At 44.5% G+C, this 27,989-nt stretch overlaps 1 protein-coding gene across 3 annotated transcripts; it reads right to left on the bottom strand.

Annotated features, from left to right (window-relative positions):
* Positions 1–476: 476 nt before the first annotated feature.
* On the bottom strand, positions 477–27,981 carry LOC135913942 (SEC14-like protein 2). 3 transcript variants are annotated; one of them, XM_065446640.1, is made up of 13 exons: positions 27,861–27,981; positions 25,025–25,094; positions 23,699–23,742; positions 21,662–21,724; positions 18,477–18,570; positions 18,221–18,315; positions 17,151–17,232; positions 12,974–13,054; positions 11,067–11,153; positions 8,311–8,417; positions 7,020–7,124; positions 5,405–5,606; positions 477–3,297 (listed from the first exon to the last, which is right to left on the bottom strand). In XM_065446640.1, the coding sequence occupies exons 1-13, from the start codon at positions 27,921–27,923 to the stop codon at positions 3,170–3,172; spliced, it is 1,221 nt and encodes a 406-aa protein (XP_065302712.1). In that variant the 5' UTR covers positions 27,924–27,981; the 3' UTR covers positions 477–3,169. The 3 variants fall into 3 exon arrangements, with proteins under 3 accessions (XP_065302712.1, XP_065302713.1, XP_070394967.1); XM_070538866.1 differs by lacking the exon at positions 477–3,297 and having other exon boundaries at positions 5,467–5,606; positions 8,265–8,417; XM_065446641.1 differs by lacking the exons at positions 11,067–11,153; positions 12,974–13,054.
* Positions 27,982–27,989: the final 8 nt, after the last annotated feature.

Below are 27,989 nucleotides of genomic sequence, written 5' to 3'. Positions count from 1 at the left end.
GATTAATAACCTCAAAATTTGCATCTCGTTTTGTTTATACTAATAAAGGAACAGTGCACATGTTAATGGTCATGCCTACTGGACTTCGTTTCCGACTGGACTCCTTCCTGGCTGAAAGTACAGCAATGCTGTGGTCGCCTTATTCCATTGCTTTTAGCGATAAGCGATAAATTAGTGCAGAAGAAGCCAAAGATGAGCATGGCTGGAATCAAATTTGACTGCTTTTGAAATCATGAGAATCGGTGCGTGTGACTAGATGCCAGATAATTATTTGCAGGATGCGGGGAAAGCGCTTTTGATATTGTACAATACAATCCAAGTGCGGCCCAGACAGTAAGTAGCTCAGAGCTCAGTTGATTCAGCGCTCGGAACCCCAGTTCACAAAAAAAGGACTCTTGTCTCGAAAAATCACTGAACAGCTCTGATTTCACTGCTTGTAAAAGAGTGACACTCGTGTAGTCACGGAATAACGGCAAACTTGTCTAATTTGTAACGTTTTATTTCAAAATGCTGCCACTCTCAGTTGAGATCGTAGCAGCTGCACAATGTACAAAGTGGTACAAAGTGACAAATGTGTTCTCAGATAGAGCTTTCCAAGCAAATAAACATGAATAAACTTTGCACATTTTACAAACATGCACACTGTGCAGACGCCACAACGAAACGCAACCACCGAAGCAGGATTGCAATCAGTCAATGGAACGGGAAGAAAGAATGAAGAAACGAACAAGAGAAAGCATCAGAACGAAGTGGCGCACAGCAGCACGAGCAATCTTCGTTCATCAAGAAAATCGATACAAATTGGCTAATCAATGAGTATTGATAGAAAGATATGAGGCGCGATAAGTACAAGAATCTAAGAAAACAGAAACAGCCATCAAGTGAGAGAGCGCGCATGGCACTGACAATACTACCAATGGTTAGATTTGAAATGAACGAAATTATGGGGTTTTACGTGCCAAAACCACTTTCTGATTATGAGGCACGCCGTAGTGGAAGACTCCGCAAGTTTCGACCACCTGGGGTTCTTTAACGTGCACCTAAATCTAAGTACACGGGTGTTTTCGCATTTCGCCCCCATCGAAATGCGGCCGCCGTGGCCGGGATTCCAACCCATGACCTCGTGCTCAGCAGCCCAACACCATAGCCACTGAGCAACCACGGCCGGTCATGGTTAGATTTGCCAAAGGCCTTTTTCATCGGTGATAAGGGCGACATCAGCTTTCGTGGCATGTGACATGGCATGTGCATGTGCGTATCACTATTATGCTTATTTGACAGAAGTGATAGGCAAAATGAGAAGAACCTGAATTGTCAAACCCCGGTTTTCGACCACGGGTCAGCGACGAAGCCGGTGTGTCGTCGTCTCCATCGCAGTTGTCGTCGTTGTACAGTCGTCCACGCAACCTTCTTTATGCTCATTTCGTCGTCATCGTTGTAGTTGTGGTCGCGTGATCTATCGCATTTTCGCGGGGAAGTCGAGGTCTTCCATAGAATTGCCCTCGACAACTTTATTTGGCTTAGATAATATGAATACATCTGCGTCCAGAGGTACACTGAACGCTTTTGTGGCTAAATAAGTTCGTTTTTATTTGCAGCCTAAATGGGTAAACCGGAACTCGGATGTGTCGTCTGAACATTGCGGTGTGAGTAGCGCAGTGTATTGATCCATTTTCGATTTAGCGCCTATGTGGTGGAGACAGTCGGCGTCCTTATAGAGCAGGTGGTCTCCACGCGCTTGTGATCGCTTGATCTGCGTAGCTTAATAATATTCTAATGACTTCCGTAGCAGATGTAGACCATCCGGCCGCTACGGACAAACGCCAGATGAAAAGAGGGTGTATTGGAACTGGCCAATGTCAACAAAACCATTTGGCGAATAACTTGGGCGCAGCAAGTCGACATATTTCTTCAAGTTCCCTTGCGAATGTCATGTAAATGGAGATTTATTTGATGCGTGCAAGCTGTTTTTCGAAGTGGAAAGATGCTGCAGAATTGTAGAAAAGTGGCATAGACCGTCGGTGTTCGATGTATGACTAGACCAGTAAAAACAAAACGTGAGCAAGCAAATTCCAGAATATTTAAAAAAAACGATCATTGGAGAATATGTTTTTCAGACCCAATACCAGAAAAGTTAGAGCAGCAAAACACATGTGACAGTGTCTTTGAACATCAGTACGAAGAAAAAGAAGTACAAACGTGCAACCATATTATTTATTTATTTATTTATTTATTTATTTATTTATTTATTTATTTATTTATTTATTCATTCATTTATTTATTCATTTATTTATTCATTTATTTATTTATTTAGGCGTGAGCATTTCCAGCATATGACACTTGCGTTTGCAATAAACACCTCTCGAGGATCCTATTTTGTTGAAACCGCATTCACAGCTATGCGCTCCAAGATGTGTTTTCCCGTAATCTTTGATGGCAGATTGTCCGCACCTCGCGGAAGCTGAACTTCGACATCCTCGCTCTGCACAGTTGCATTTTCATCACGATAAGCGAGTGTGTCCGCGCTTGTGCCTAATGTGCAATTGTTTACGGGATTTTTTTTACGCTTTGTTGTGTTGTAACAGAGCTCATTAGCGCGACACATCTCATTTACAGATATCGCGTCAAATCCTACCAACTCTAAAAAGTGTTTCGTTGCTTCGCTCTTTATATGTACTTATATAGTTTCATTTTCGTATGAAAATCACCAAACGTTACGAAAAGTTTGATGAGAGAAGTTGCCAATGGTCAGGCATCAATCAATCAATCAATCAATCAATCAATTAATTAATCAATCAATCGATCCACGATAAAGGTGTGCACGTGAGTTGAGTACGCCATGTAAGTGAAGTGAGTATTTCCTTGAGAGAGCGCGCACACCTTTCGAAAAGCTGCACTAGAACTGCTCGCGACATCTGTAACCTCGTGGCATTCAACGCTGCTGTACCGCGCATGAGTCGAGCAATAAACGTGCACGAATACTCATAACTAGTGCGGCCGTAAAACAAAGCGTGAGCAAGCAAAGTTTGATAAGAGAAGTTGCCAATGGTCAGGTATCAATCAATCAATCAATCAACCAATCAATCAATCCACGATAAAGGTGTGCACGTGAGTTCAGTACACCATGTAAGTGAAGTGAAGTGTTCGGTGGGCCAGCCACCGAACAGCCTCATTCGACGACTGCTCTTGCGCCATCCCCGGCCTCGCCTCGCTCCGCCACTGGAGGCAGCAGCTGCACGCTGTAGCTGAGCTCCTTGCGCGTCAGCCAGCTGAAGGAATTGTCGAACACCAGCTCATCTGCGCAGATTTCGCGCGCATGCGCGAAAAGAGGTTAGGGTCTGTATTAAATTCTGGGGTTTCACGTGCCAAAACCACGATCTGATTATGTGGCACGCCTTAGTGGGCCACTCCGGAAATTTAGCCCAGCTGGAGTTCTTTAATGTGCACCTAAATCTACGTACACGGGTGCTTTCGAATTTAGCCCCCATCTAAATGCGGCCGCCGCGGCCGCGATTAGATCCCGCGACCTCGTACTTAGCTGCTCAATTGGGGTCTGTTTTATCTGCAAGAAAAAAAAAAGGCTGCTTGATTGAAGAAAACGTGTAGAAATTCCTCACTTTTTCTCAGTCCGGAAAAGTAAAACAAGAATGAGGCCAAGGACCAAAAAAAAAAGTGAAAAACTACATCATGCCCCTCGTCACTCCCCCTCCTCCCTTATCATCTGTCGCAAAACGTTGTCTCAACAAGGAGGCATCCGCAGGCATATGACTTTGTGGAAGTTAAGGCATCGCTCAGGCACAGCTTGGTTGTAGTTCAGCTGTGGTTCAAACACGGTTTGACTGTAGCCCCGGCAGACTGCACAGCGCTAGCAGCCTTTATTACCTAAGCTCCCGTGATTTGTCTAGCTAATCGTGCTGCCCAACAAGAGAATATATCGCGCGGCTTGTTTCTTTTTTCTCCTATCTCTACTGGAACCTCTGTGCCAATTTTCCTCATAAACGGCGCTTATAATATATACTATACTATACTATGCTATACTAGATACTAAGTGGCACTGTGATCGATTGTCACAGGAGATATATACACCTAATCTTGTGCATGTACTTTATATTTAGCAACGTATGCTGGTGCATCAAAAAGGAATGAACTTAGTGCTTATGTAAACTATTGTCTCCTGTGCCTATTAAAATTACACGTATCCATTTAACTGGCTCAGTGTGCAGCATGGTTATATCTTGATAGTAGAAACACTGCGACACAAAGCTTAAACAGTACACAGGCACAGGCAGTATACGCGACGTAAACTAACTTCTTTTGTACTAGGAGAGCGCTGTCCTTTATCATTTGTACTCGTCACCCGCACTCAAGTGAAGAGCACGAAGCACAACTTAACAGCCGCTTGCTGCTTATCATCTTTCAGCGATAGTCACATTCAGCCCCCCTGAACAACGGGACAAGTCACATTATTTACTACCGCTTGCGCCCTGATATTGTCTGTTGGACTGCTGAGCACGAGGTCGCGGGATCGAATCCTGGCCACGGCGGCCGCATTTCGATGGGGGCGAAATGCGAAAACACCCGTTTACTTAGATTTAGGTGCACATTAAGGAACCCCAGGTGGTCGAAATTTCCGGAGTCCTCCACTACGGCGTGCCTCATAATCAGAAAGTGGTTTTGGCAAGTAAAACTCCATAATTTAATTTTTTTTCTGATATTGTCTGGGAGCCGCTACGCTGCCTAGCGCATAAGCTGCTCCTTACAACAAGCACCAACACTTCACAGTGCTCCTTACAAGCCGGCTTGTACAAATATAATCGTCATTCTCTTGAATCTGCATATCGTTAAAAAAAACTTCAATATATCATCCATCGAAAGCCTGCCCAATTTCAGCATATAGTTTTGGAGGAATTTATAAGAGATTTCCAAGAACCCACGAGACAGTCTTTTTTTACCCATCGCTATGTCGTTGCGGACGTTGGCTTCATCCATCCTGAACACCGATCGAACAACTTCGAACAATCTTTCCTTAGCATAAACGCCTGCTTCCGGCTCAGCTAACCCTGACGCAGCTGTTGCCAGGGAATAACCAATAAAATATTAACTTAAGTCGTCCATTGGTTTTATAAACACCCGTTATTCCTCTCCCAAAACTGCACAAGAGCTGTAGAGCGCAGCACAACACAGTCGCCCCGAAGGCGCCGTTCATAGCGAATCAGTCTCAGCCAAAAAAAAAGAAAGACAAAAGAGACAAGGCTGCTGACATCCGTCTGCCTTCTGAAGACCACACAGCAAAAGACGAAGCTACGGATTCGTAGCGAGAAATGGCATTCCGTAGGCATCTATCGCTGTTTGTTCGTAAATAATTCTAAGGCAATCGCTCATGGCCCTGCCCTCAAGAACTCACAAGTTCCGGGCTCGTGGCAACGGAGGCTGCCGCTGTGTGGCGCACCGGGGGAGGAGGGAAGCCTCTTGGCAGCCACAACGTCACGTGTCCCTCCTCCGTCCACGACGCTTCCGGGCAGCCGGAATCGCACAGAGAACGTCAAGTCCCCTGACGCCGTGCCAAACTTCCATCGCAGCTCGGAGCCAGCCTGCTTCACAGACACCTGAAAGGGCACCGATGTATTTGGTCTTATGTGAGCACCGACAGACGAGATAAACAGTATAGGGCTTCAAGCGCTTGATAAGCTCTCGCTTCTTCCCCTTCTGCCCTCTGCGTAAGCAAGCAAAATTATTTCTTTGCATGGTAAAGTTAGCTGCCTTCTTTCTCTCTATTCTCTCCTTTCCTCTCCCCTAGGTCATCTAAACAAAACCTATGCCCTTCGAGTGGCTGTCAAGACAACTTCACCACATCATTCAGTCACAGAAACGTGGAGGCATTCCGCTAAGTGTTCTCAGACTAGATGACATGAGAATCACCAACAAAGGCATTAACACCTAGCTTTCTTCTAGGAAGGACACAACAGAAGCTTTCTCATCGGACGTCACTGCAGCTGCCGGAATGATAAAGTCCCTCCCACATTCTCGAGCGCTCCAGACACTAAACCGGCGAAATACTTCCCGATTGTGTTAGCAAGGATGGGCTGCTTTACCTTAACAATTTATTAAAACTGGGAGTGATGTCGCACTGAGCGACAACTAGGTCGATGACTAACATGCTCTTGAGGTATTTCTTAACGCAAGCACAAGTTCAGGCGTGTGTCTGCTATCGGTGAAATATTCGCGTAAGGAACTTAGTACCTCAAGTGCAGTGTAACTTAACTGTTTAGGATGAGCTGCATATTGTTTTCTGTCTTTTTATGCCACTACGTTCAAGGAGCAGAGGTGCTGAGCAAAACCTGTAACAACTAGACGTGCTGATAAGTTATACGCCAAGGTTTGTACACTGCCAAACGTATCCATTACTCATGTGGTTCGCTGACTGCTTGCTGAGACTTTTTCTGGTTTCTATTGTTGGGGTGGGAGAAAGAAAGGTGGCGATGGAGATTGCATTACACTCACTGCAGCGGCCGTATGGCTCACTGTCCTTCTCTTCAACCATTTTTTCTTTTCTTTTCATCTCCTTCCTTTTCTATTCGTTATTTTGCCCCGCACTTCTCGTTTCTGTTTACCGTAGAAGAGAAACTGCATATTCCTGGGCCCAGTGAGCCCTCTAAGTGACCCAGAGAGTGATTTGTTCTAATGAAACTTGAAATGCTGGAAACTGTTTGTCACCAGCTTGCCCACGAACCACCTCAAACAACAGATTGTTCAATGAGCAAAGGATGATAACATGGTGGTATGAAAAAATGCGTTCCGGCAGTAATGCACATTTCGTAAACCTGCTTAAACGTCAACAGTCAACACGCGAAAGAAAAACAGCACATTATCTTCTTTCGACAAATAAACACACATCAATCTCTAACCCACATCACCAGCGCGAATCTGAAGCTGTTAATGGAGGTCAGCTCTATAAAGAAGCCTGTTGACTGAACTGCTCGAGAACCACAACTCATCGCCCCACAGTTCAGGCATCATACCGGGAGCGACCAGCAGCATCCAGCTCCGATGGTGCATGACCGGGTGCCTTCAGTTCCAGACCAATTCTTTCTGTATTCCACCGGCACGGGTCCTCCCGGACAGATCTGCGAGCGACAGCCAGAGAAGTTTGTTAGCCAGGGCTTCAGCGAACGCCGAATTCATTCGCCCGTAACGCGGCTCTAGTCTTAGCCGGCACCCGAGAAAGCGATGGCCGAAAAAAAAGTAACTTCGAATGTAAGCATACAGTGAAACGAACAGAACACAAGAACAATGGGCACTGGGAAAATTCAAAAACCGGAGTGACCTAGACTGACGATATAGATGATGATAATCATGAAAATTACACAAATTTACTCAGTAGATTAGGCCAGGAATCGGGTGGTAGATCTTACCTTTCTTTACGCGATCGGCCCTTTTCTTTCTTATTTTCTTTTTATCGGAATGACTTCATTATTTACGACAGTCGGCGTGTTTTTTTTTTTCCAAGAAAAGCATGAGTACCTAGCACATAGGATAGCCCTTGGAGTTTGACAAAACGACGTTCTCTCTCCTTTTTTTTTTTTTACTTTCGATGGCTTTTCCAGCTGCTTGCACTACTTGAGTTCAAGTCTTATAGCGATGGCGTCAACTACGCATGTTCTGTTGCGTTTCGCGCTCTATATATAATCGCTGAACCTAAGTCACCGAATGAGTTATATAGTGCTTATCGGGAACATAAAAGTACACCACGGCTTATGCTAGATTAACTACCTCGGCTCAAGCCGCTTGAGATTGTTCGAAGGTAAGGTCATGCTAAATGCATACAATACAGAGTATTGAGGGAAGCGTTTCTTTCCTTCCCATAACTTTTATTGCCAAAAAGTAAAAGCGTATCGTCTGCAGTAATGAGCACGACGTTGTTTGGGATTGTGCCCGCGATTATGAAAGTGGTTCAACCAATTACATTTAGACTGTGGAAAAGTACCAATATATATTTTGTCACAAGTTTTTACTATTACGATAGTATGCGAAAGCTTAAATTGCAATGGAAGCGTCAAATATTGATAAAGAGAGAAAGAAATAGAAAGGAAGGAGGGGTAACTACATTTTGCTAGTTTGCCACGCTACAGATGGAGAGGGGTAGTCAAAGAGAGAAGTACAGAAAGAAAGCAAGAGTTTAGATTACGCAACGTTCTGTTGCACTGTGTTGTTCGTTCCACTCTGTGTCGCTTTCAAGCAGACAACTGCAGATGCTACGGGCTCACCCCGCTGCGTGATCAACGTGGCGTACACAGTCAGAATCTCTCGCACCAGATTCGGGCAGCGTCCATCGCCGTCGGGTCCCCTCAGCCGTCCGCCCCAATGAGCGGGAAGTCTCTCCACGTCGAAGCGGCTGGCCAGCACATCTCGCCAACCATCTGCGAACCAAACGGATTCCACTCGTTCAGTCACCTTCGAATATGCACAAATATCTAACTCGCTCGCAAATAAATCAAAATAAACTCAAGCTAGGCTGCTTAATTTCTCGAAGCAACACATTGGACTATGAAGGGGGTGCCATTCCGGATACTGTCAAATTCTGCAATGGCAGCGTATTGAGCCAATCAGAGAGGCCGTGGCCGCCATCTCGACCAATGAGAGCTGAGAAGATGGCGAATTCGACAATACCCAGAATATATCACCGAGAACGCCGTAGCGGTGAAGCTCAGGTTTAATTTCGACTACCCAGACATATGAAACGAGAGCCTGAATCTAAGCGTTAGAGAAAAGAGAAAAAGAGAGAAATGAGAGTGGAAAGGGCAGAGAGGTTGTTAAACACAATAACTGTCCCTTTGGCTATTTTGCGCTGGGTGAAGCACATGAGAGCTTCACAGCATATAAACTCTATAGAAATTCGGCCAACGCAGCATAGAATCGCACCCTCGACCTCGTGTTCGGCATCATAATGCCACAGGCACCGAGCTACAGCGGCAGGGAAACACGAAGGTGTTTAGGCCACCGACTAAGATACCAGGAACGAACTTGATAGAGCCCGCGCCTTTTAACAAAGCAGAATGATCAAGCACTCTAGCATTAAAAAAATCGAATAGGAGTTTGCATCACACAAAAAAGCTAGTAGGCAAAAAAAAAACCTTCATAACAAATGAAAGTAATCATAGTGCATGTGAACAATGACACGCACCACATGATAATAAAAAGTTTCAATTTCGAGGTTTCTGTGTCAGTGCGAACGCCGATGTAATTGCCAATGGGAATCGGGGTATATTTCATATGTATTCCATGCCGAATCGCTATGAATGAGGTGCACTCGGTGTCTAATGAACTGTGAATCTATGTCTTCAGTGTGACCTGCATGTTTAGACTGTGATAAACGCGCAACAAAAATAAAACAATCGAGCAGTTTTCCTTCGAAAATCTACTATTCAAGTCAAACCCACGCGTAGGAAAATTGTGTATGAGTAGGACCATGCACCCTGTTCCATTCCACTACAGAGCCCTTTTTAGGTAGACTGAATGCCTTAATGGGCATGGTACGTAGGCAAACATCATGTTGCGCCCCAACCCAGCACTGTTGGACGGCCTTCCTCTTCTTGAGCAACCAGCCGGCTACAACATATACTATTTGGCATAGCGGTGATAAGTTTAATTCATAAAATGCTATTGGAGCATAACATGTACCCATGCTAAGGAACGGCATGAGGGATAATTGACAGAATTTACTTCGGATCACAGCTACAGCACGCACCGTTGTGTCATTGTGTAGTTTGTTAAGCCTGACGAAGCGAGGAGGAGAATGAAGATAGTGGAGCGGCACACTGGCTATGGTGGAAAGAGCTGAAATTGTCACCTAGATAAATGGGCATTTCCATCTTCTTTCGATTCTTTCTGGACAATGCAACAAATAAGCTTCATCGACTTGACTGCCCAAGACTTGTAGGGGCGGGCGGCGAATATTCGCAACTACCGAAAAAAAAAAGAAAACCGATTCGAATAATGTACGTCGTTCTATTCAATTCATTCTTCGAATTCACTATTCGTAAATACTAATATAATTTGAATAGTGTTAAACTTTTTAAAAACGTTAACTGTTCCCAAATAAACATAACATTGGAGTAAGAGTACGCTAAGTTCTATCCCCGCGAGAAAATTTAAGAGCGTGTGTACTGGAGCAGGCCACGTCAGTTAGGGAGCCAAACTACGAGCTATTAGAGCCATCATTCGCAGTGTACACAAATTTGTGTGCATGCTAAGAAACAACGTTTTTTTCTTAATACTCCATTTCTGTATTTATTAAGCAATGCTTCATAATGTGCTATAAGTTAATGGAAGTTGTTAACGTTAAGAATACTACGATGTTAACATCGTTTCATATTATTACATTATTATCTATTACTTATGCGAAAATTAATCGATATTCGATTCGATTCAATTCGCTCCTGTGGTACAGGGGCTCTGTATATACACACAGGATAGCGCGCGCACACACAAACACGCGCGCGCGCGATGTTGTACATGATATGCTATGAAATATGGATTAAGAAAGAAAGAAATCACAGACATATACATATAAAAGAATACCAAAAGTCACTGCTACAGATTACGTGGCACCATATATAACCCACCCTCATCCTACGCTCCACAAAAAAGGAAGTTTTGCTATTTTACAACATATTTAACAAGGATAAAATACGTATCATACGAGCTCATAAACTGCAAACCTATCAGCGCCGCTGCGCAAGTATACTGCACAAGTTACGCTGTAATTTGTAAAATGATGAAATCGCAGGCCTACATTTCAATCAAAAATGGTTGTTCGCACACTTACGAAAGCTAGAAAGTGTAACGTTCTAGATTCCGTATTGTCGCTGTACCAAACAGTAAAACGAAATGTCATTGCAAGTTGCGTTACATCCTCAATGAGAGTCACGTCAATCTAAAATTTAAACTTTCGAGCGCCTGAAAGAAGCTGTAGCAAGCCGATCTTGTCGGCTTTCTTCCTTTCCTTGCGTGTATCGATCAAAGCGCGCGTTTCAAAAAAAAAAAAATCTGAAAGAAGCGATGCTCACCCTTTCCAAAGATGTTAATCTTGCTTATAGTCCTCTGAGACAACAACGGTTTGACGATGTTCCACAGCACGGGAAACAAGCTGGGGGCTGAAATTCCAAGCATAATGTATAACATCTACGCCCAGCTGACCCTACGCTTGCACAAACAAGATGGCTCGTATGGTTGGTGACACTAGCAACATATCGTATTTAAGGTAAATTACAATGAAAAAAGCGTAGGAGGCCAGAAACCTGCTAGCATCAATCTAGTACTTGATAGATAGCTTTACGCAGCTTTTCGGTCCTGTGGCGTCAGTCTTGTGTCAGTCCCATTCCTTGCTTTGGCGACGTATCTCGGTTTCATTCTTTCAAACCAGCCCTTTCTTTTCTTTCTTTTTCCCTTCTTCGCCGTTCTTCACAACAGTCGTGCTTAATCCTACGAAAGTGAATGACTCTTCCTCACTTTGTTTACGCCAGCTATGGTTCCAGATAGTTCAGTATGAATGTGTGTTCGGGTTTGCCTCAATTTCACAACTCCTCTGTTGCACATTGCCTCCTGTCATTCTGTGCTGAGCTCAAAGGACGACTCTGAAAAATATGACTTGCGCATCATAGCTTTAGTTGCTTTTGCGCCATAATACCTGGCTTTCTAAAAGAAAGAAAGAACAGCCATCTGCACTGCACAAGACGGTTCTGCAAGTCCAAACTTTACACCATAAAAGGAGCGGTTAAAATTAAAATTGTGGAAGCTAGCACCCTAACCCGGCCTAATGGAGTGTGGCAAGACTGACGCCACAGCAAACAAATTAAATAAATTATGGGCAAAACATGGGGCAAAATAAATAAAACTAAGAACTCATTCCAAGAAGCGACTTCGCACAAACACAAGCCATGACCTAGGAGTGATGTTAAACATTTCTGATTGAATTCCAAACAATTCTTGTATTCTTGTTTAATGGTGCATGCGCAATTTGATCAGCCTGGCTCACGACCATTCTGAACTTTATGTTGCAAGTCATTTACTTCTTAAAAACTGGCCACAATTTGACCAACTGCCATCCCGACGAAACCTCTCGGTGAACGTCTTCATATCGTGGCTGCCCCATAGAGTTAATAGCTAGGCCGTGTAAGCAAAGACGTCTCACTACCGATCTGACCAATCCCTGCATTGCCAAGAACTTTCTTTCTTACTCACTTTCTTCCTTTCCATTCACTGAAAAAATACCTGAAGGGGACTGAGGAAAAAAAGCCGGACATACGAGGTTTGAGGGACACATTTGACCCCTTTTGTTACATCTGTCTACAACGCGTCAAACACGTTACACATTATACAAAACACAGACGCCGAAAAACTAATGAAAATACTTTAAGCATGAGAAATATTACTGCAAATAGCTTGTTTAGAAAATGAAATGTTGCAGCAAAAAAAAAGAAGAAGAAAGAACATCCATCCAACACGCGCTAACATAGTAAGCGCTATCTTAAGAAGGGAGAGCGTCAGAGAATTAATTTATTGGATAAAGGGAGACGTATACACCACGATGCGCTATGTTATCCAAGTTCGCATGCCAACGCACCCAACAAACAGTAGTGCTATAGAAATAACTTGAGGCAAGGTGGAATCATATATCTTAAATCCGGCTATTTTGTACAAATTCAGTATACTTTGCAGGTTTCTGCTTAACATTCGACAGCCATATAGTTAGTTCTGGAACGCGAAAACCTTCATACTTCTTGCTTACGTGTGCTACAGTGGGATAAATTTTTTCAATAAATTAAGAGTGTTCCCAATAACTACAAAGTCAAAGCTCTTTTGGACTTCTGAAGAAATTGTATCCGGGAAGCTTGCTGCTGTTTCTTGCAACTTTAGATCCTCCTTCTATAAAACCTGCACGCTTTGCCCGCTGAATATGGAGAATGCTTCTCACCATTGATGACAAAGGCTTCTTCAAGAATCTCAGGGTAGTTGGCCTCGTATAACCGCACGGACTCGGTGATCGCAGACACCACTGCACATTTAGTGCAAACCAAAGCTTTTATTTCACACTTTTTGTATAGAGTACATAGCTTCATAGAAGGAGCTTCAATTGAATTAGGTGATCCTTATACTTTATCTCAAGAGTTCGGCTCGAACAAACTAAAGGACATAGACTGCAAGCTGTAATCACACTGCGGTAGTCTTCAGTCTGTCTTTTACCATGAAAGAAGAAAAATCAAGTGGTTACCATCATAAACTCAGCGTTCAAATATATATGTAAAAAATTTCTGCTTAGTCTGGAGCTTTGCTACCTTCGAATATAGCAACCTTAGGTCAATATTTAGGACATCACGGTTAATTCTGAAGATTGACCAGGTACATAAAAGCATCCTGCAACACATATTTGTGTTGGCACTTTGCCTAGCAAGACGGTGAAACGATGTTGGCGAATACAATGTTTTGTATTAATCATGAAAATCGAATTGCCAAATTTTATTCCGTGTCGCCAAGTGGCCTTCGACAACCCTCCGACTTTGAAATGACCATACGTTCTTTCTTTCGGGACCGTGATGCGGTCTCTGCTTTAAGTACTACAATAAACTGTGAACAGCTAATAAATCATCTCAGCTTATGAATATCGGGGAGCAAATATTCATATTAAAGAAAATGGCCTATAACTGAGCCTACTACTACGCGAACATCGGCACAACCGTAGTAATCATGACATGACAGGTTTGCGTATACGTTAGGGCTTATTGTCAATGTGACCTCTAGTTCTTTATTTTCAGGATCAATTAGCTTAGTTTGGTTTACATCAAGTTTAAAGTAGGCGCCTGGTAAACCCTACGCAGAGCTCCTAAGAAAATGGTTTCCAACGCCGGATGATGAAATGCTGCAAGTACATTTTCCTCCGTACCAGGAAAGTAACTTCGTCCGAAGTTGGCTTCAGCAGCTGTTCAAATTCATGAATGGCAGTGCAGCTAGAAAAGCACGCGCGATAGTTCATTTTTCGAAATGAGCGAGTCGAACAGTCGAGGTAAAAAAAAAAGAAAGAGCTGAGAAATAGCCTTGGCCAGACTGGCCAGTTTGCTCACCTGATAAGATAGATAATGTGCGATCCTGCTCTCCAGTGCGAATAGTGAACAGCACAGTATACGTCGCCGAATAATAAACCTCACCGCCAGCCTCGCTGACCTCGGTGAGGAAATCTTTCATCAGCTTGTTTCAAGTGTACGCAGCTGTGCGTACGGTCTTTTTCTCGAAGTTTTGTATCCAATGAGCGGAACCGTCAGGAATTTCGTGGCGATGCCGTCGGATATCAATGGCGATGCTTCGCGAATTTTACAAACAATATTCTCGGACTATCACACTTCGGGACGCTTTCACGAGATTACGTGTCACTATATACCGCGACTGTAGCGCCGAACGCATTGGCGTGCGTATGAGGGACGGTGTTCTTGGCATAGTGTCAAGTAGGCTGTTTAATCACAGTACCGGGAACACTCGTCCGCCTAGAGAGCCTCCTACTCGTCCTATAAAGCAGGGGCGAGAAGAATAAGAAAAAAGAACTCGGGGCTCCATTTTTTGTTAGGTATAGTTAATACCACGTGAAGCCAAATGCCAACGTACGACATTAGGGAAAGCAAAGGGTAAATTACTTGTTATTTTTAATTGAAATTTAGAAATAATAAGCAAAAGAGAAACGAAAGGGAACAAAAAAATGGCGTCAAAGGCAGTGCACGTACGCAGAAACCAAGAAACTGCTTGGATTATTTTATACGCAGGGCGGGTACTGTGCGACTAATTTCAGCTCCCCTATTTCGTGATTACGACGAAGGCGCCAAATAAAACGACGGACGAAGGAAGACGACACGAGACAACCACGTCGTAATCATGTATGACCAACCCGCCCACCAGTACGTGCTCAGTCTCCTATTTCAAACATCTGTGGATTCAGAGTCGGTTTGAACGAAGCCGTCTTGGTGTTTTTGAAGAATGCTGTACCTGATTAACGTCCACTTCCAAGTTGAGACCACACTACGAGGGAATGAGGACGATTCACTGACAGCAAAGGACGACGGCCCGCGACGTCAAAATGTGACGAAGGAAATGACGCAGCCGGAATGGTAACAACGGCATCACAGCAACGCGATTACGATGCTGAAATGATTACAAGGACATGACGACGATGGAAAGAAGAGAATGGCATGACGGTGGTTTAGTGACGACAACGGCATGTCGACGAAGGCACGAGCACAAGGAGGAGGAGGAGTAGATTTTAATGGAGAGAAAGGAGGAGAGGTCGGCCTGGAAAGCGTGTCTCTAGCCTGCTACTCCTCACTGGGGAATGGGGAAGTGGGAAATACAGGGAAAGGTAGGTGGCGGATGATTATGATATGGCACAATGAGATACTATATACACGTTGTCCAATATGCGGATGCGCACTGGAGACGCAATACACTAAGAGTAATCTTGTCCATACGAAAAGTAATCTTGTCACAAAAAGTTTTTGCGCAAACACATTTCGCACTGACAGAAAGACCACGAAAGCGAGACAGTGGAGTCACTGCGGCATAATGATGGTCGTTGAAACAATCCCGATGACATTACCACGAAGAAATCGCGACGAGGGGCCGATGAAGAAGGGATGGCGGTGACGTTAAAACGACCACGGCTCATAGATGGCGGTGTGGTGGCGACGATGTGACAACGCAGGGACAGCAACACAGTAAAGACAGCGGGAGGGTGACGATGACATGACAACGAGGGAACAGTCACAATGGCATGAAGGCAATGAAATAATGACGACGGCGTGGTGGTGCAGGAGCTCGCGTCCGAGCATACGTGCATCACCTGCCGCCGCCGGCCGCCTCGACTCGCACTAAATCCCTTGTTTGTTTGCACAACGTTCGGTACCAGCCAAATGGGCAATACCGTAGCCTGCAGCCAGCAGGGATGAGAATGTACGAGGACGGCTGCCTGACAGTACTTTCAGTGTCACCCAAGCAATCGGCAAAAGCTATTCGGTAAGACAGCTGCAGAGAGTCGAAGGAAGAGGCAAATAAAGCTTCACTTTAAAAGACAACTTGGCGCAGTTAGGAGCCGAACTCGCATCTTTCACGTCACACGGTCGATTACTCCACCGTCGAGCTACCGCGACAGCAGTCCTCCTGTCCCATTTATTGGCTCACTTGGGATACGTTGGCAAACATAGTCCAACATAGGACTCAGCACACTGCTAATATAAACGCAGACGTGGTTCGATTGTGCGGGCACCGTGTCAACGAACACCGAAGCGTAAAGGCAGAAGGAGCCACGTAGGAAAGACTGTGCGCCGGCTTAAATGTCGCTCATACACTGGATTCAAGTTCATGCTCTGAATCCTTCCAACATTGCTGCCGACCAGCTGACACACGTGCCTCCTACTCAACATGTTTCGTCAGTTGCCCTCTCACCTCAATCCTTCACCTCACTCCACTCCCGTAAAAATTACATCAGGCGGCACACACGCGCTTTCATCCCACCGTGTGTCTGCTCCTCAGTTGTGATCGCGGGGCACACAATCGCCGGGTACATTGCTGCGCTCACGGCATACATATAATACGCACCCAACATTATGCTTTCGGAAAAGTTCTGGTCAAAATTGTAAAAGAAAGAAAAAAAGCAATTATAGAAGATGTGGCCCATACTTTGATAGTGCATGTGGTTCACAGCCAGCCGTCTACATGTGCTCTGCAAGCAAAGGGTTTTAAGTTTTTGCAAGACAGCAAGCTACACAAGTGCGCGTCTCCGCTCGGAGAGGACAGCCTGAAGATACGAGTCAACAGGGTTCCACGATACAAGTCCTGGAAGGACATGGCGTGAGATTGTTATAGCCTGGTATCGCTTGCACTACTAATAGATTATTCCGTATTATAAAAACTTGAGCACTCGTGAATTCGGTCGTGTGTAACTCCGCACGAGGGCACGTCACTTCCTCATCTGAAGCCGTCATCTACGCTAGACGGTAGCGCTGCTACTGCACCACGAATAATTGAACAAAACGAAGAGCGAGGTGTGCCCTCAGTGAGCTGCTTTGAGATTAGCCCAAAACAAAGGAAATAAAAGACATCGACGTGACGCTTACCTTCTATTGATGAAAGCTGCCAGAAAGAGAATCCTTCCATGTCTGCCACAAAGTACATAGTGTCGATACGGTGGCCCCCGTTCTGCGAGAACGTTCCGTGATTAGTCGGGGTTGACCAGTCACAATCAGACCATTTACTTTCGGGAAAGGGATGGCGACAAAGGTCACCAATTGTCTCAATATCATGATGAAAAATGAGCATACATTTCTGCTTGATTCTCTTGCAACGCTCTATAAGACTCTGCCATGTATATCTGGCAGCTTCGCTCTAATACTGAAGATCATCTGTCAGTGTTGTCGCCTCCATTTTTACAGCTATGAATTAGTCACCCGCACTGTAGTTGAGTAGCTATAGCAACTAGGCCGACTAAGTATATTTAGGGCATTACACAGTATTTGATATGGGCTTCGGCCGCAGAGCTGGAAGCCTTGAATGCGACACTCGAACCCATTAATCAGGATGCGTTCCACCAATAATTCACCATCTCTGACTCCAAGACGGCTCCTCACAGCTTTAGAAGAATCGACATTTGGGCGAGTTGGTACTGGTTGAACATCTTGAAATGGCAGCACAAGACGACTAAGACGAAAAAAGCAGGTGCCAGACGCAAAGCAGGTGTGACGAAAAGAGACAAAGAGGACAAAGGACAGAGTGCTCTCTGTCTTTCCTGCTTTTCGTCTCAGTCGTATTGCGTTGCCCCTCCAAGGTGTTTCCTCAGAGCGTACTGTCTGCACTAAGCTATTGACAGCATGAACTGTTTGTCGCGGTCATCAGTAAAATTTGCCATTCGGCACTTAAAGAATGACACGTAGCTGCCCAGTCGATTCAATAGCTGCCCAGTCGCTTCTGTTTTCAGAAATGGCCGAGCAGATGCTGTCCCGTTTTATATGGGTAATGCGTTTACTAAGCTTCGCGCGCTTTCACATGGGCTTATATGAGCCGCGATGAAATTCGAAATGGTCGACAGCTCCCATTGTGAATTTCATACTTTTGCAGAGCATGAATTCGACAAGGCCACCATCCAATGAATCCATCGGGCGACCATAACGTGCGTGCTTGTAACACTGACCTGCAGTGAAATTCGTCGCTTGAGCTCCTCTTGCGTCTCAAGTATGTAGATGAGGTGACGTAGCAAGTCGCTACGCGGTGCCGCTTCGAGCAAACCTGCGTATTTTAGTGTGGGATTGCATGCCCAAATAAACCTTAATGCCACAGGCGAAAGGAAGATCAAGATTACAATTTTTCAGGTTAAAGAGAATAAAAAGAGTAACGTTAACATCTACTAACAAGACTGTAAATCAGTCGCTTCACCGTCGTGCACATACCTTTGATGTCTGTACTGCCAACGGGTGTGATGTACACGGGCTGACCGCCGAGACCGCATTCCACAAAGCCGCCAGGACAATACTTCAGGAAAAGCTGCTCCGAAACAGCAAACACGGATGAGATCAAACGCGTTATTATTATTATTTCTTCAATCAAATAACCTACGCATTGTAAAACGTCAACTGTGCAGTGCATCGGAAAGCGCAGCTGCGCAGGCCGCGTTCCATTGCAATTATGTACGCATATATTGCAATGTGAGCAGGAAAAAGAAGGCACCTGCTGCACATAATTGCTTGCTTTAACTACAAAGGTTGATAGCAGTGTGGCATGGCTTTACGACAGAGCTAGGGTTGCCAGCCATCGTGTGAATGATGTCGGCAAAGTGCGCAGAGTGAAGCGTGGATGTTTCATTTGTTAAATCACGTACTTCACTCCTGTGCAATCTTAAAGCGGAGCTGGTAATGCGACTAAAAGCCCTCAAGAACCTTACATGCAAGTTTTAATGCTTTTACGAGACGAAACTAAGGCACTCCCGAAGCTTAGATTTTGAGAAAATGTGCGCAATGTAAGGGGCGATACGCGGACAAATATTGAGGCACGTGTGTTAATTAGGGGTTAAATAAAGGTTGTTAAGCCGTCATTTTCGGCCCGTTTAGAAGCGTTATTTGGAACGCTTAAAAAATTTTCCCGCTTCATTTGGAGGACCCAAAACGGCACACATTTCATACTTCACGGATATTTAAAGAAAAGAGGGGCTATTTTACGTGTAACGTGTACCAATTATTTGAAATGTCTAGGTTAATTATGTACCTTGAAAATAATTACCAAATACTCATCTTCTCCCAATTTTTATACGTTATAGAACGCATGTACAGGTAGTTGCTTTTCGGTCTCCTTGGTGATCTCTGCAAGGCATGATGTTTATATGTCACTGAAGTAGGAACAATCTTGTGAGTGATAAATTATGAATGTTTACTCTGTGTATGATATTTACGGCCTCTGTTGAAATTTATTTATTCGAGCGTTCCAGAGTACTTGCCATACTGTAGCTTTGCCGCAATGCTTCCCGGAGCCCTAAAACAACTGCACCAGACACCATTTTCAGCTTTGGAGAAAATAAGGGTAATGTTAAGCGTGACGTGTGTAGGAACCTTTAGGCTGATCGCTTTAATAAAAGTGTCTAAACTAATTAAGGAACCCTCATTTTTCTTTTGCTATTTTTATGCGTCATACGAGTATCGAAGTTGGTTTCTCCTTTGTCATCGGTGAATGAAGCAAGACATCTTGTTATATTTGGTGAAAGTAAGGGGCATGTCATGGGTAATATGTACGCAAAGTTCGAAATGCGACGAATAATTGCGACCTTTGTATTAAAATCCGCATGCAAATCCTTCGGAACATTACGAGTCTGTTTTACGAGCTGCGCAAACATTTGTTCCCCTACCCTAGCCTAACTACAGATGCCATCGACACCAGATTTAGAGACCGTAGGGGCATTACGAACATTTAGTAATGCAAGTGGATCAAATACAGGCTTCGTAAAATATTACCTTACCAAGTGGCAAGTGCTCAAAATTGTTATATTGATATTTTTCCAGTGTTGCGAAGGAACTCTACCTTACACAGAATTTATAGTTACCGAAAATAAGGAAGATGTTATGGGTTATGAGTACGCAAAATTTGAAGTTTGGGTTAATTATAGTCTGTGTCATAAATTACGTGTTGAAGTACTTCTGAGATCCTTGCGTTTTACGAGTGTCGGAAAATTTAGCACGCAGCCCTGCCCTAACCACAAATGGCACCCTAATCAAACTCCCCAAAATAGGACTGATCACACTGGTGATTCTGCATGCGAATTTAAATACGTATTGATCAAATACAGCCTTTACAACAACAACCAAAAAGTTATTGTTCGGAATGTCATGCAGCTGTTATCAGCTATGTGTCCCAATGTCCGGAAAGAAGTCTGCGTTACACAAAGCTTGTACGTAGTAGAAATGGGGGGCCGTGTGATGCGGAATGCCTCGCAAAATTTTAACGCTTCTGGCTCAAATACGAGCTTTACAAACCATTACGGAACACTTGTTACTTTGGTATCTTTATGGCTTATATGAGGCTCTCCCGCTGTCCTCGTAGAACTAAACGAGGCGCCTTCTTTATGCAGACAAACGTAAAAGCCTGGTCGTGGGTGATGTGTAGACGCTGAAAATGCGTATGTGTGCGTGAGGGGGGGTGGAGAGGGAGAAGGTTTAATCCCGGCCTTTACAATAAATTGCGCATAGAAGCGTTCAGCAGCGCTGTGTATTTGTTGCGCGAGTGACGCAGCATTTAGCCCGTTGTCCTGGCAGAGCTCCAAATGCCACCAATATTAAATTGAGCAAAAAAAAAAAAGAACAGGGGGGGGGGGGGCACGAATGTCTGTGCGAAGTCAAACGCGTGGTGATCAAATGCAGCCTTTGCAAAATAAATCTGTTAATCAAGGGTTAAAAAGCCTCACACAGCCGTTCTCTCAACTATGCTTCCCAGTGTGCCGAGACAGGTGCAGTGTGTGGCGAAACTTTCACGCACCTGGCTTAATTACCAGCGTTGCAAACAATTAGAGAACCTTTATATATATATATATATATATATATATATATATATATATATATATATATATATATATATATTCTTTGCTAATTCCAATGTTGGTAGTTGGCTTTTCCGGTGTACTCGGTGAACTAAACAAGGTACCTTGTTTCTACTTGGCGAAAATAAGGGGGTGCACGATAGGGGTAATGCGTAGGCCAAGTTCACAAGAATGTGGTTTCACTACTGCTTTTGCCATAAATTACGTATCAAAGTGCTCTGGAGCACTATGAGTGTGTTTCGCGAGAGGCGAAATACTTAACCCGCTGTTCTCGCGTGCCTACAAATTCCACTAAGATCAAATTTAGCGAAAATTGGGAGAGCGCTATGGCGAATTTGTGTGCGAAGTCAGAGGCGTGTGGAGCAAATACAGTTTTTGTAAAAAAAAAGAATCTTAAATGTTCGAAGGTTTCACGTCCCAAATCAGCTTGAGCTGTACACACTTGCCAGAAATGGTAATACGATGCCAGTTTTCAATTTGTGCGATTTTTTTTTTCAATGAGCTTGCCTGTAAGGTGTAAGGTAAGGTTCTTGATGAAAATGCACAGGCGCTCACCGTAGGGACTTTGTAATCCTCCAGAATGGTGTCCACTTGGTGCTTTTTCCGCCAGGCGATGTGCTACACAAAGCCATGTCCAGAACAATTGTTAGAGAGATGACTACTACGGAATTTGTCGAGGGAGAGAAAGGCACACGGATACCATCTTTCCCGTTCCGCTCTTTTATCTTCTTTCGTATTGTCCTTTTTTTCCCCTTCATTTCATTCATTCTTTCATCGTGTCACCTTCTTTACAGAAGCGTATTGGAAAAGGAAGCACTGGGCCGTATTCCGGAGTGACTTCGTCCTGATGTCAAGAAATTCAAGAGCGCACGTTTGAATTCCTTAAAAGTAATTTGTTCAACTATAACCGTCGGCTATTTCGTGTTGATCTAGCCGCTATCTTGCTTCAGGGCTTCATAAATAGCTATAGGAGGAGATAGCCCTGACAAGGCACAGTGGTTATACGGTTATTATGCTCACAGGAAGTCCGCTTATCGCTTGTGTTTAAATATATCAGCACAATGAGAAAGAAAATTAAGCCATATGGAAAAACGGATGTCATGGATTATTCTGTGCACAAAAGGATGTGCCGCGAACGTGCGTATAAGCACGTGCGCTTGGATTTTTTTTTTCAGGAAGGTTTCGTTGAAATACAAAGTTGACGCGCTAACTTCTTGAAAAATCCCGCAATTTATTCGGTTTTTCGGGGGTGATGGAAATAAAGACCACGAAAGGAAAAAAACGCAAGACAAGGCTTAAATTTCTATTTGCTTTCGTAACCACACAAAATGACGAAACCTCTCATAACGACACGTTTCGTTAATATTTGTTCAGATTGTGGCCCGCCTTTTGTCGAAACATTCACAAATGCTGTCGATTAAAACCCTACATTTTCGATGCTGGTTTATTATTACTGTTCACTAGCCATCGAATAGCCTCAGCAAGCTGATATCAAAATGTTTGACGCTATTGAAATAGGCCTCGGGAATCTTAGCATGACATCACCACCTAGCTTTGTCTTGCGCACTGTTTTCTGACAAAAAACTGCTTTCTTTTCTCGTTTACTGCACCTGAGCTGTTCGCCATGCCAGATGGGTGTCTAGCGATATAGCGGGACGCTTTATCTTACGCTAGAATCCGTACAATGTTCTTCTTCCTTGCCTTTCCACTGAATGACAAAACGTCCATTGACGACACGCGTGCCTAGAGTACACCACATGGTAGAGGACAGCAAAATCCAAGTGAAAAACACGTTTTTTTTTTTTAAATAACGCATGGCTACTCACACCTCTCAGTATATTTATATAGGTATTTTTTTCCTTTATAACTCATTAAACTGATGGCTTCCGAAGACGGTCTGGAATATCTTGGCCATGCGTGTCGTTGGCGCAGCCAGCATCGAAGGCGTCGCTACTTTACCTCAAATCGACATGTCTCTGCAACATCGAATAGACTTGAAGAGCACCTTCATATACGCGCGCAACTAGTGTTCTCTTTCTTATTTCGCCCCTGTATCCACTTCTTCAGTGCAGGGTAGCAAACCGAACATGCCGTCCATTTACCCTCGCTGCCCTTTCCTCTCTTCTCTCTTTCTTCTCTATTATACTACTTCAGTTTCTCACGTCATATCACAATGCAGTATCTACATCACTAAGTTGTTTCTTTTACATCTCGTTTGCTTCGAGCGAGGCATGCTCTTCTGTATAGGCAGCTCACTTCCGTAGAACTGGGTTCATCAGGCCTCACAGCCTTTGTAAAAAAAAAAAGAGTATACGATGCACTAGTGCCAGCAGGCTATGTACTCACACCCAACACATACGTAATACACAGATCGCTAGACCTTTGTCTTATACGTAGACCTTGGGCCGCTATATTGTATCGATGCCTTCCGCTCCATTCTGTGCTAATCTTATCATCCACTACTCACGCGCGGCTGATCCCATTGACAGAGCGTAGGGTGCGCCGGTGTGACCCTCTGAAGAAGCGCGAAAGGATATTGGCATTAGAAAAGGCATCGCTAGAAAATCGCAGCCCTGTTTCCATTCAGCTCACCTCGCGCAGCATTTTCTTCGCATCGTCCACGTTGAACTTCCGGGCTGTTGAAGGAGGGAATCATTAGAAGACGCCCGTGTTATAAGCAAGTCCTATAGAGGCAAGCCTTCTGTACTAAGCAGTATTGCTGCGCTAGTCTGTCGAATTTTCTCAGGCGAGTTGTACAAGACGGGACGTTGTATGAACGCTGATTAAACTAGAAGGAGACGTTCTCACTTCATTTTGAAGTGTCCGCGAACAAAATCTTTCCGCTTGCTGTAAGCAGTTAGGTTATGGCATATACACTACAACACACGGGTGCCGCTTTACGCCATGTAATATGGCATTTTTATTCATACCATACCGTACCACTGTTTTGGCCCGGTCACGCACTCGACATTGTAAACATGCAGTGACGTCGCGATGGCCGCAGCATTGATATGTGTGTGTGTACTGTCTTTTTTTTTTCCTCTCTACCTTCTTCCATATTTCCACATGTAAGGTAGCCAGCCGTGTACGTCTATCGTTAAATTTCGGGGCTTTCATTGCTGCTCTACCTCTGCGACAGTGAACGTCTGCATCGTCAGGTATATGAAAAATTTACGGACCAATAGGCTGACATGAACTCATTGTATTCACCGATGGTGCTCTGACTGTATCTATACTGTCACGTGTCACGGCATAGCACTGTCCACGTTGCTATGGATAATATTTCAGAAGCTTCATTTCGGTCTTGCACCCTGCTGGTGGGGAGTTAAGTGGTCCAAAGAGCTACACCAGCGCAGCTAGAAAGCCCCCCCCCCCCCCAAAAAAAAACCTTACTAAACGCTCTGCTTTTCGCGTAAAGCAGCGGAACGTTCAACTAACCCAAACCCGTGTGGTGTTGCCCTGAACGTAACTTAATATGTACCTCAATTCCTCATGGTGTCTAAAGCAAAGGAAGCAGGGACACACCACAACATTTCATACACATTCTATTTGAATAAACCCACACGAGATGTCACCCCTGTGCCCTTCATGACCACAGTTCAGTATACCATTTACGCAGTAGCGGTAAAACCGCTTCGAAATAAAAGGGTTACTCATTGAAATCACTTGTCCTATACGAAAGAGAATGCATGACCTGAGGGTGACGAGAGGCTGCTAATGCGTGAGTTAGTGTGTGATTAAAAATTGTTGAGTTCAGAGCAAAGGCTGCATATGCAACACGATGGACATGTTCCCCATAACGAGGATCACATAAGACTACAAGCGTTTGGAGCCAGGAATCGAAAAAAAAAGATCTTGTCAGGCTACACGAATCCTACGGGGCAAAACAACTTAAAGGCACTGCCTTTGTGCACTTACCTCGAAGCCATTTAAGCAAGTACCAATCTTCTCTCGAGGGCGGTGAAAGATCGGCCACAGTCTCTCGGAACTGAAGAATTGTTTGAAAATAACAGTATTTTATTTTGTGTGGTAATAGGAACGCCACTAATCAAATGTAGTTGAGGTCATTGCTTACGGGTGACAAGAGAAACGACGTTTTGCAGTCTTTTCACATTAGTGTTTCTCCCATCATCGCTTTTCCCGGAAACTTTCCACGTGTACGTCTCTATCCGTGACGGTCATTGTAAACCATCCGAAATAAGCAGACCTATAGTAGACGAGACACGATCTCGTCTGCATCAATAGTACTCCTTAAGCTCTTGTTTCCTTATCAGCCTTTTAATTCACTGAAATGAGGCACCACGACCTTTAACAAGAGCTGTAAGACGCATAATTATTAATTAAACTCTGGGGTCTAACGAGTCAAAACCACAATCTAATTATAAGACAAGTCATAGTAAGAGACTGCGGATTAATTTCGACCACCTGCGGTTCTTTACCGTGCACCCAATACACGGTACACGGGTGTTTGCACGTTTCGCCCACACCGAAATGCGGCCGCCGAGGCAGGGATTTCATCTCGCGATCTCGTACTTAGCAGCGCCATGCCAAATCCAGTAAGCATCTATATGGCGGGTACAAGAGACACAGACGTACTATGCGGCTATACGCTTATACCAATAGCAGACTCTATGACAAATAAGCGTTTAAATCCCCATTCAGATACACGAAGACCACTTTGTACGGCCAGCGGAAGGTAGGTCTCGTAAAGCAGGTGGTGAGATTTCCTGTCATTGTGTCATCATAAAACAACCGTGTTGACGGAAGGAAACGCCTGCTCTAGCGTTTGTGCGGATAACAAATATTCTCACTGAATTTCCGCAAAGTTGCTCGTCACAGAAAGCCCACCGGATGTGAGGTCACTGAACACCCAGTTTTCAAACTAGTTCAATGCTTGCAGCTGCTGCAGTAAGTACCCAAACGGTAAAAGCTTCACTTGAAACACTTGATATGCCCCTTCGCTCTCCCTCTCTCTCTCTCTCTCTCTCTCTCTCTGCGGGTGTGCGCGCGTGCTTGCATATTGCGAGTAAGACTGCTTCACTCGCTACAACTACCGCAAAACTGACGAACCCACTAGACTTCTTTGAAACACAGCGAACACGAGACGGGTGCATGTAATCAGAACCGCGAGGTCACAAGAACTCGCTGACGAAGGGGTAGTATACCTTATCACACGGGTTACTGCGGGGACACGGAAATGCAAGGGAAGCGACGGCTGGCAGCGGCAGAGACAAACAACGCAGAGAGCGCGCTATTATGCAGCCACGGTGACATCAAGTTTAACTCGCCAGGAATCGGGCGAGTCGCAGAGTAGTCCACCATTACTTCTGGAACTATAATTGCTCTCGATCGGCTGATAACTGCACTTTTTTCAAATATATATATAAATTATGTTTTTTTTACATACCGAAACCACGATATGATTACGAGGCACGCCGTAGTGGGGTGCTCCGGATTAATTTTGACCGCCTGGGATTCCTTACCGCGTACCCAATGCCCGGTACATGGACGTTTTTGCATTTCGACCCCATCGAAATGCGGCTGCCGCGCTCGGGGTTTTGATACCGCACCCTCGGGGTTAGTAGCGCGACTTCATAGCCACTACGTATATGCCACCGTGGTGGGTGAATTGTGCTCATTATCACTTCAAAGTGTTACAGTTAACCTGGCGCGCCTCGTGTTGTTAGCATAAAGATCAGAGCATTAATGAAGTAGCCATCTTTTCTACCCCACAACTGCTTTTGTTGACTGAGTTATTCGTCAAGGCCTGCTGCTAGTACTAGCGAAGTCATAGGTGGTGTTCCAGGAGGTAATCACTGGGATTATAGCAATAAAGTGGATATAAATTTTCTTCGCATCGAAAAATTGAAGCGATTGAAGGGGGCATGAATGTCCGATTCTTCTTGCGCAACAGAGTTTAAGCTACAAGGAACCGTCTCCGTTCGTCAACGTAGGTCGCATTCAGCAACGTGTATTTTAACTCACTACAGCCGTTCCTCATTCTCTTGTTAGATTATTGCCCTCGTTCCTTTTTCTTTCTTTTTTTATTCGATGTAAGAAAGATTGTTGTGTCACTGTGGGTTGTTGGACCTGAAAGTGTCAAGTTGTCCAAAGAGTTATCTCATTCTCTTGTTTTTGAAAAACAGTCAGAACAATGCGACGTTAATCAGCGCAATGTTTCTTCTTTTCTTTTTTTTTCCCCCATCTTCGATATACGAGCTAACACTTCGTCGCAAAGCTGTTCAACCACCATCTTGAGACGCCAGCTCTAAGCGCTCTCTTCAGGCTACGGACGATGGTAATGTTTACCGTTCACTGCCCAGCACGCGACCTCGTAGCGTGAATCTTTTGCTTCTACCACGGCACTGATTCCGCGCAACGCAACCAGGTATTTTTCTTTAAATGCAGCGGCACGAATATCCCACACTTTCTTTTTTTTTTACCACGAAGCAGCTACCCTCATTAGAAAATATTTCGGTGTTTCGAATGCGCACTTAGAAGAAACGTACAAATAAAGACTCAAACGGTCCAGTCACTGGCTGCGTAGTTAACGCTTCTCAATTATTTCCACTCTCATTCCTCAAAGTACTGCAGCTCGAGCCACACTCGTCATGGTTACCGCCTGCCCAATCAAGCAGAGAAAGAGAGAACGCCACAACATCAACAACAACAACAACGACAACAACAATGAGATTGGGGCGCGCGCGTTCACCTTCCGCTAATTCGAACGCACCCCCAACTAAACGGGTCTCACCTGTTCGAGCGTAGCTTGCTCGCTGGCGCTCAGCAGCTCTGCGACAGCGCATCCCGTGCTCATGGCGACAGCTTCCGGAGCCCACACTGTGCCAAGGTTGGCCCAGCGCGACGTCCAGTTATCGCCGTC

This window comes from Dermacentor albipictus, chromosome 5 (genome assembly GCF_038994185.2).
Source record: "Dermacentor albipictus isolate Rhodes 1998 colony chromosome 5, USDA_Dalb.pri_finalv2, whole genome shotgun sequence".
Taxonomy (NCBI): domain Eukaryota; kingdom Metazoa; phylum Arthropoda; class Arachnida; order Ixodida; family Ixodidae; genus Dermacentor; species Dermacentor albipictus.
This window is presented reverse-complemented; position numbering and strand designations above follow the sequence as displayed.

Bases quoted from the DNA above. Each gene is read 5' to 3' on its own strand.
- LOC135913942 (XM_065446640.1), bottom strand. From the start codon at position 27,923: ATGAGCACGGGATGCGCTGTCGCAGAGCTGCTGAGCGCCAGCGAGCAA. The intron at 8,418-11,066 runs GTGAGCATCGCT...TTTGGTTCGCAG, and splicing joins GATTAACATCTTTGGAAAGG to ATGGTTGGCGAGATGTGCTG. The intron at 3,298-5,404 runs GTGAGTTCTTGA...AAATCTGCGCAG, and splicing joins TTGCCACGAGCCCGGAACTT to ATGAGCTGGTGTTCGACAAT.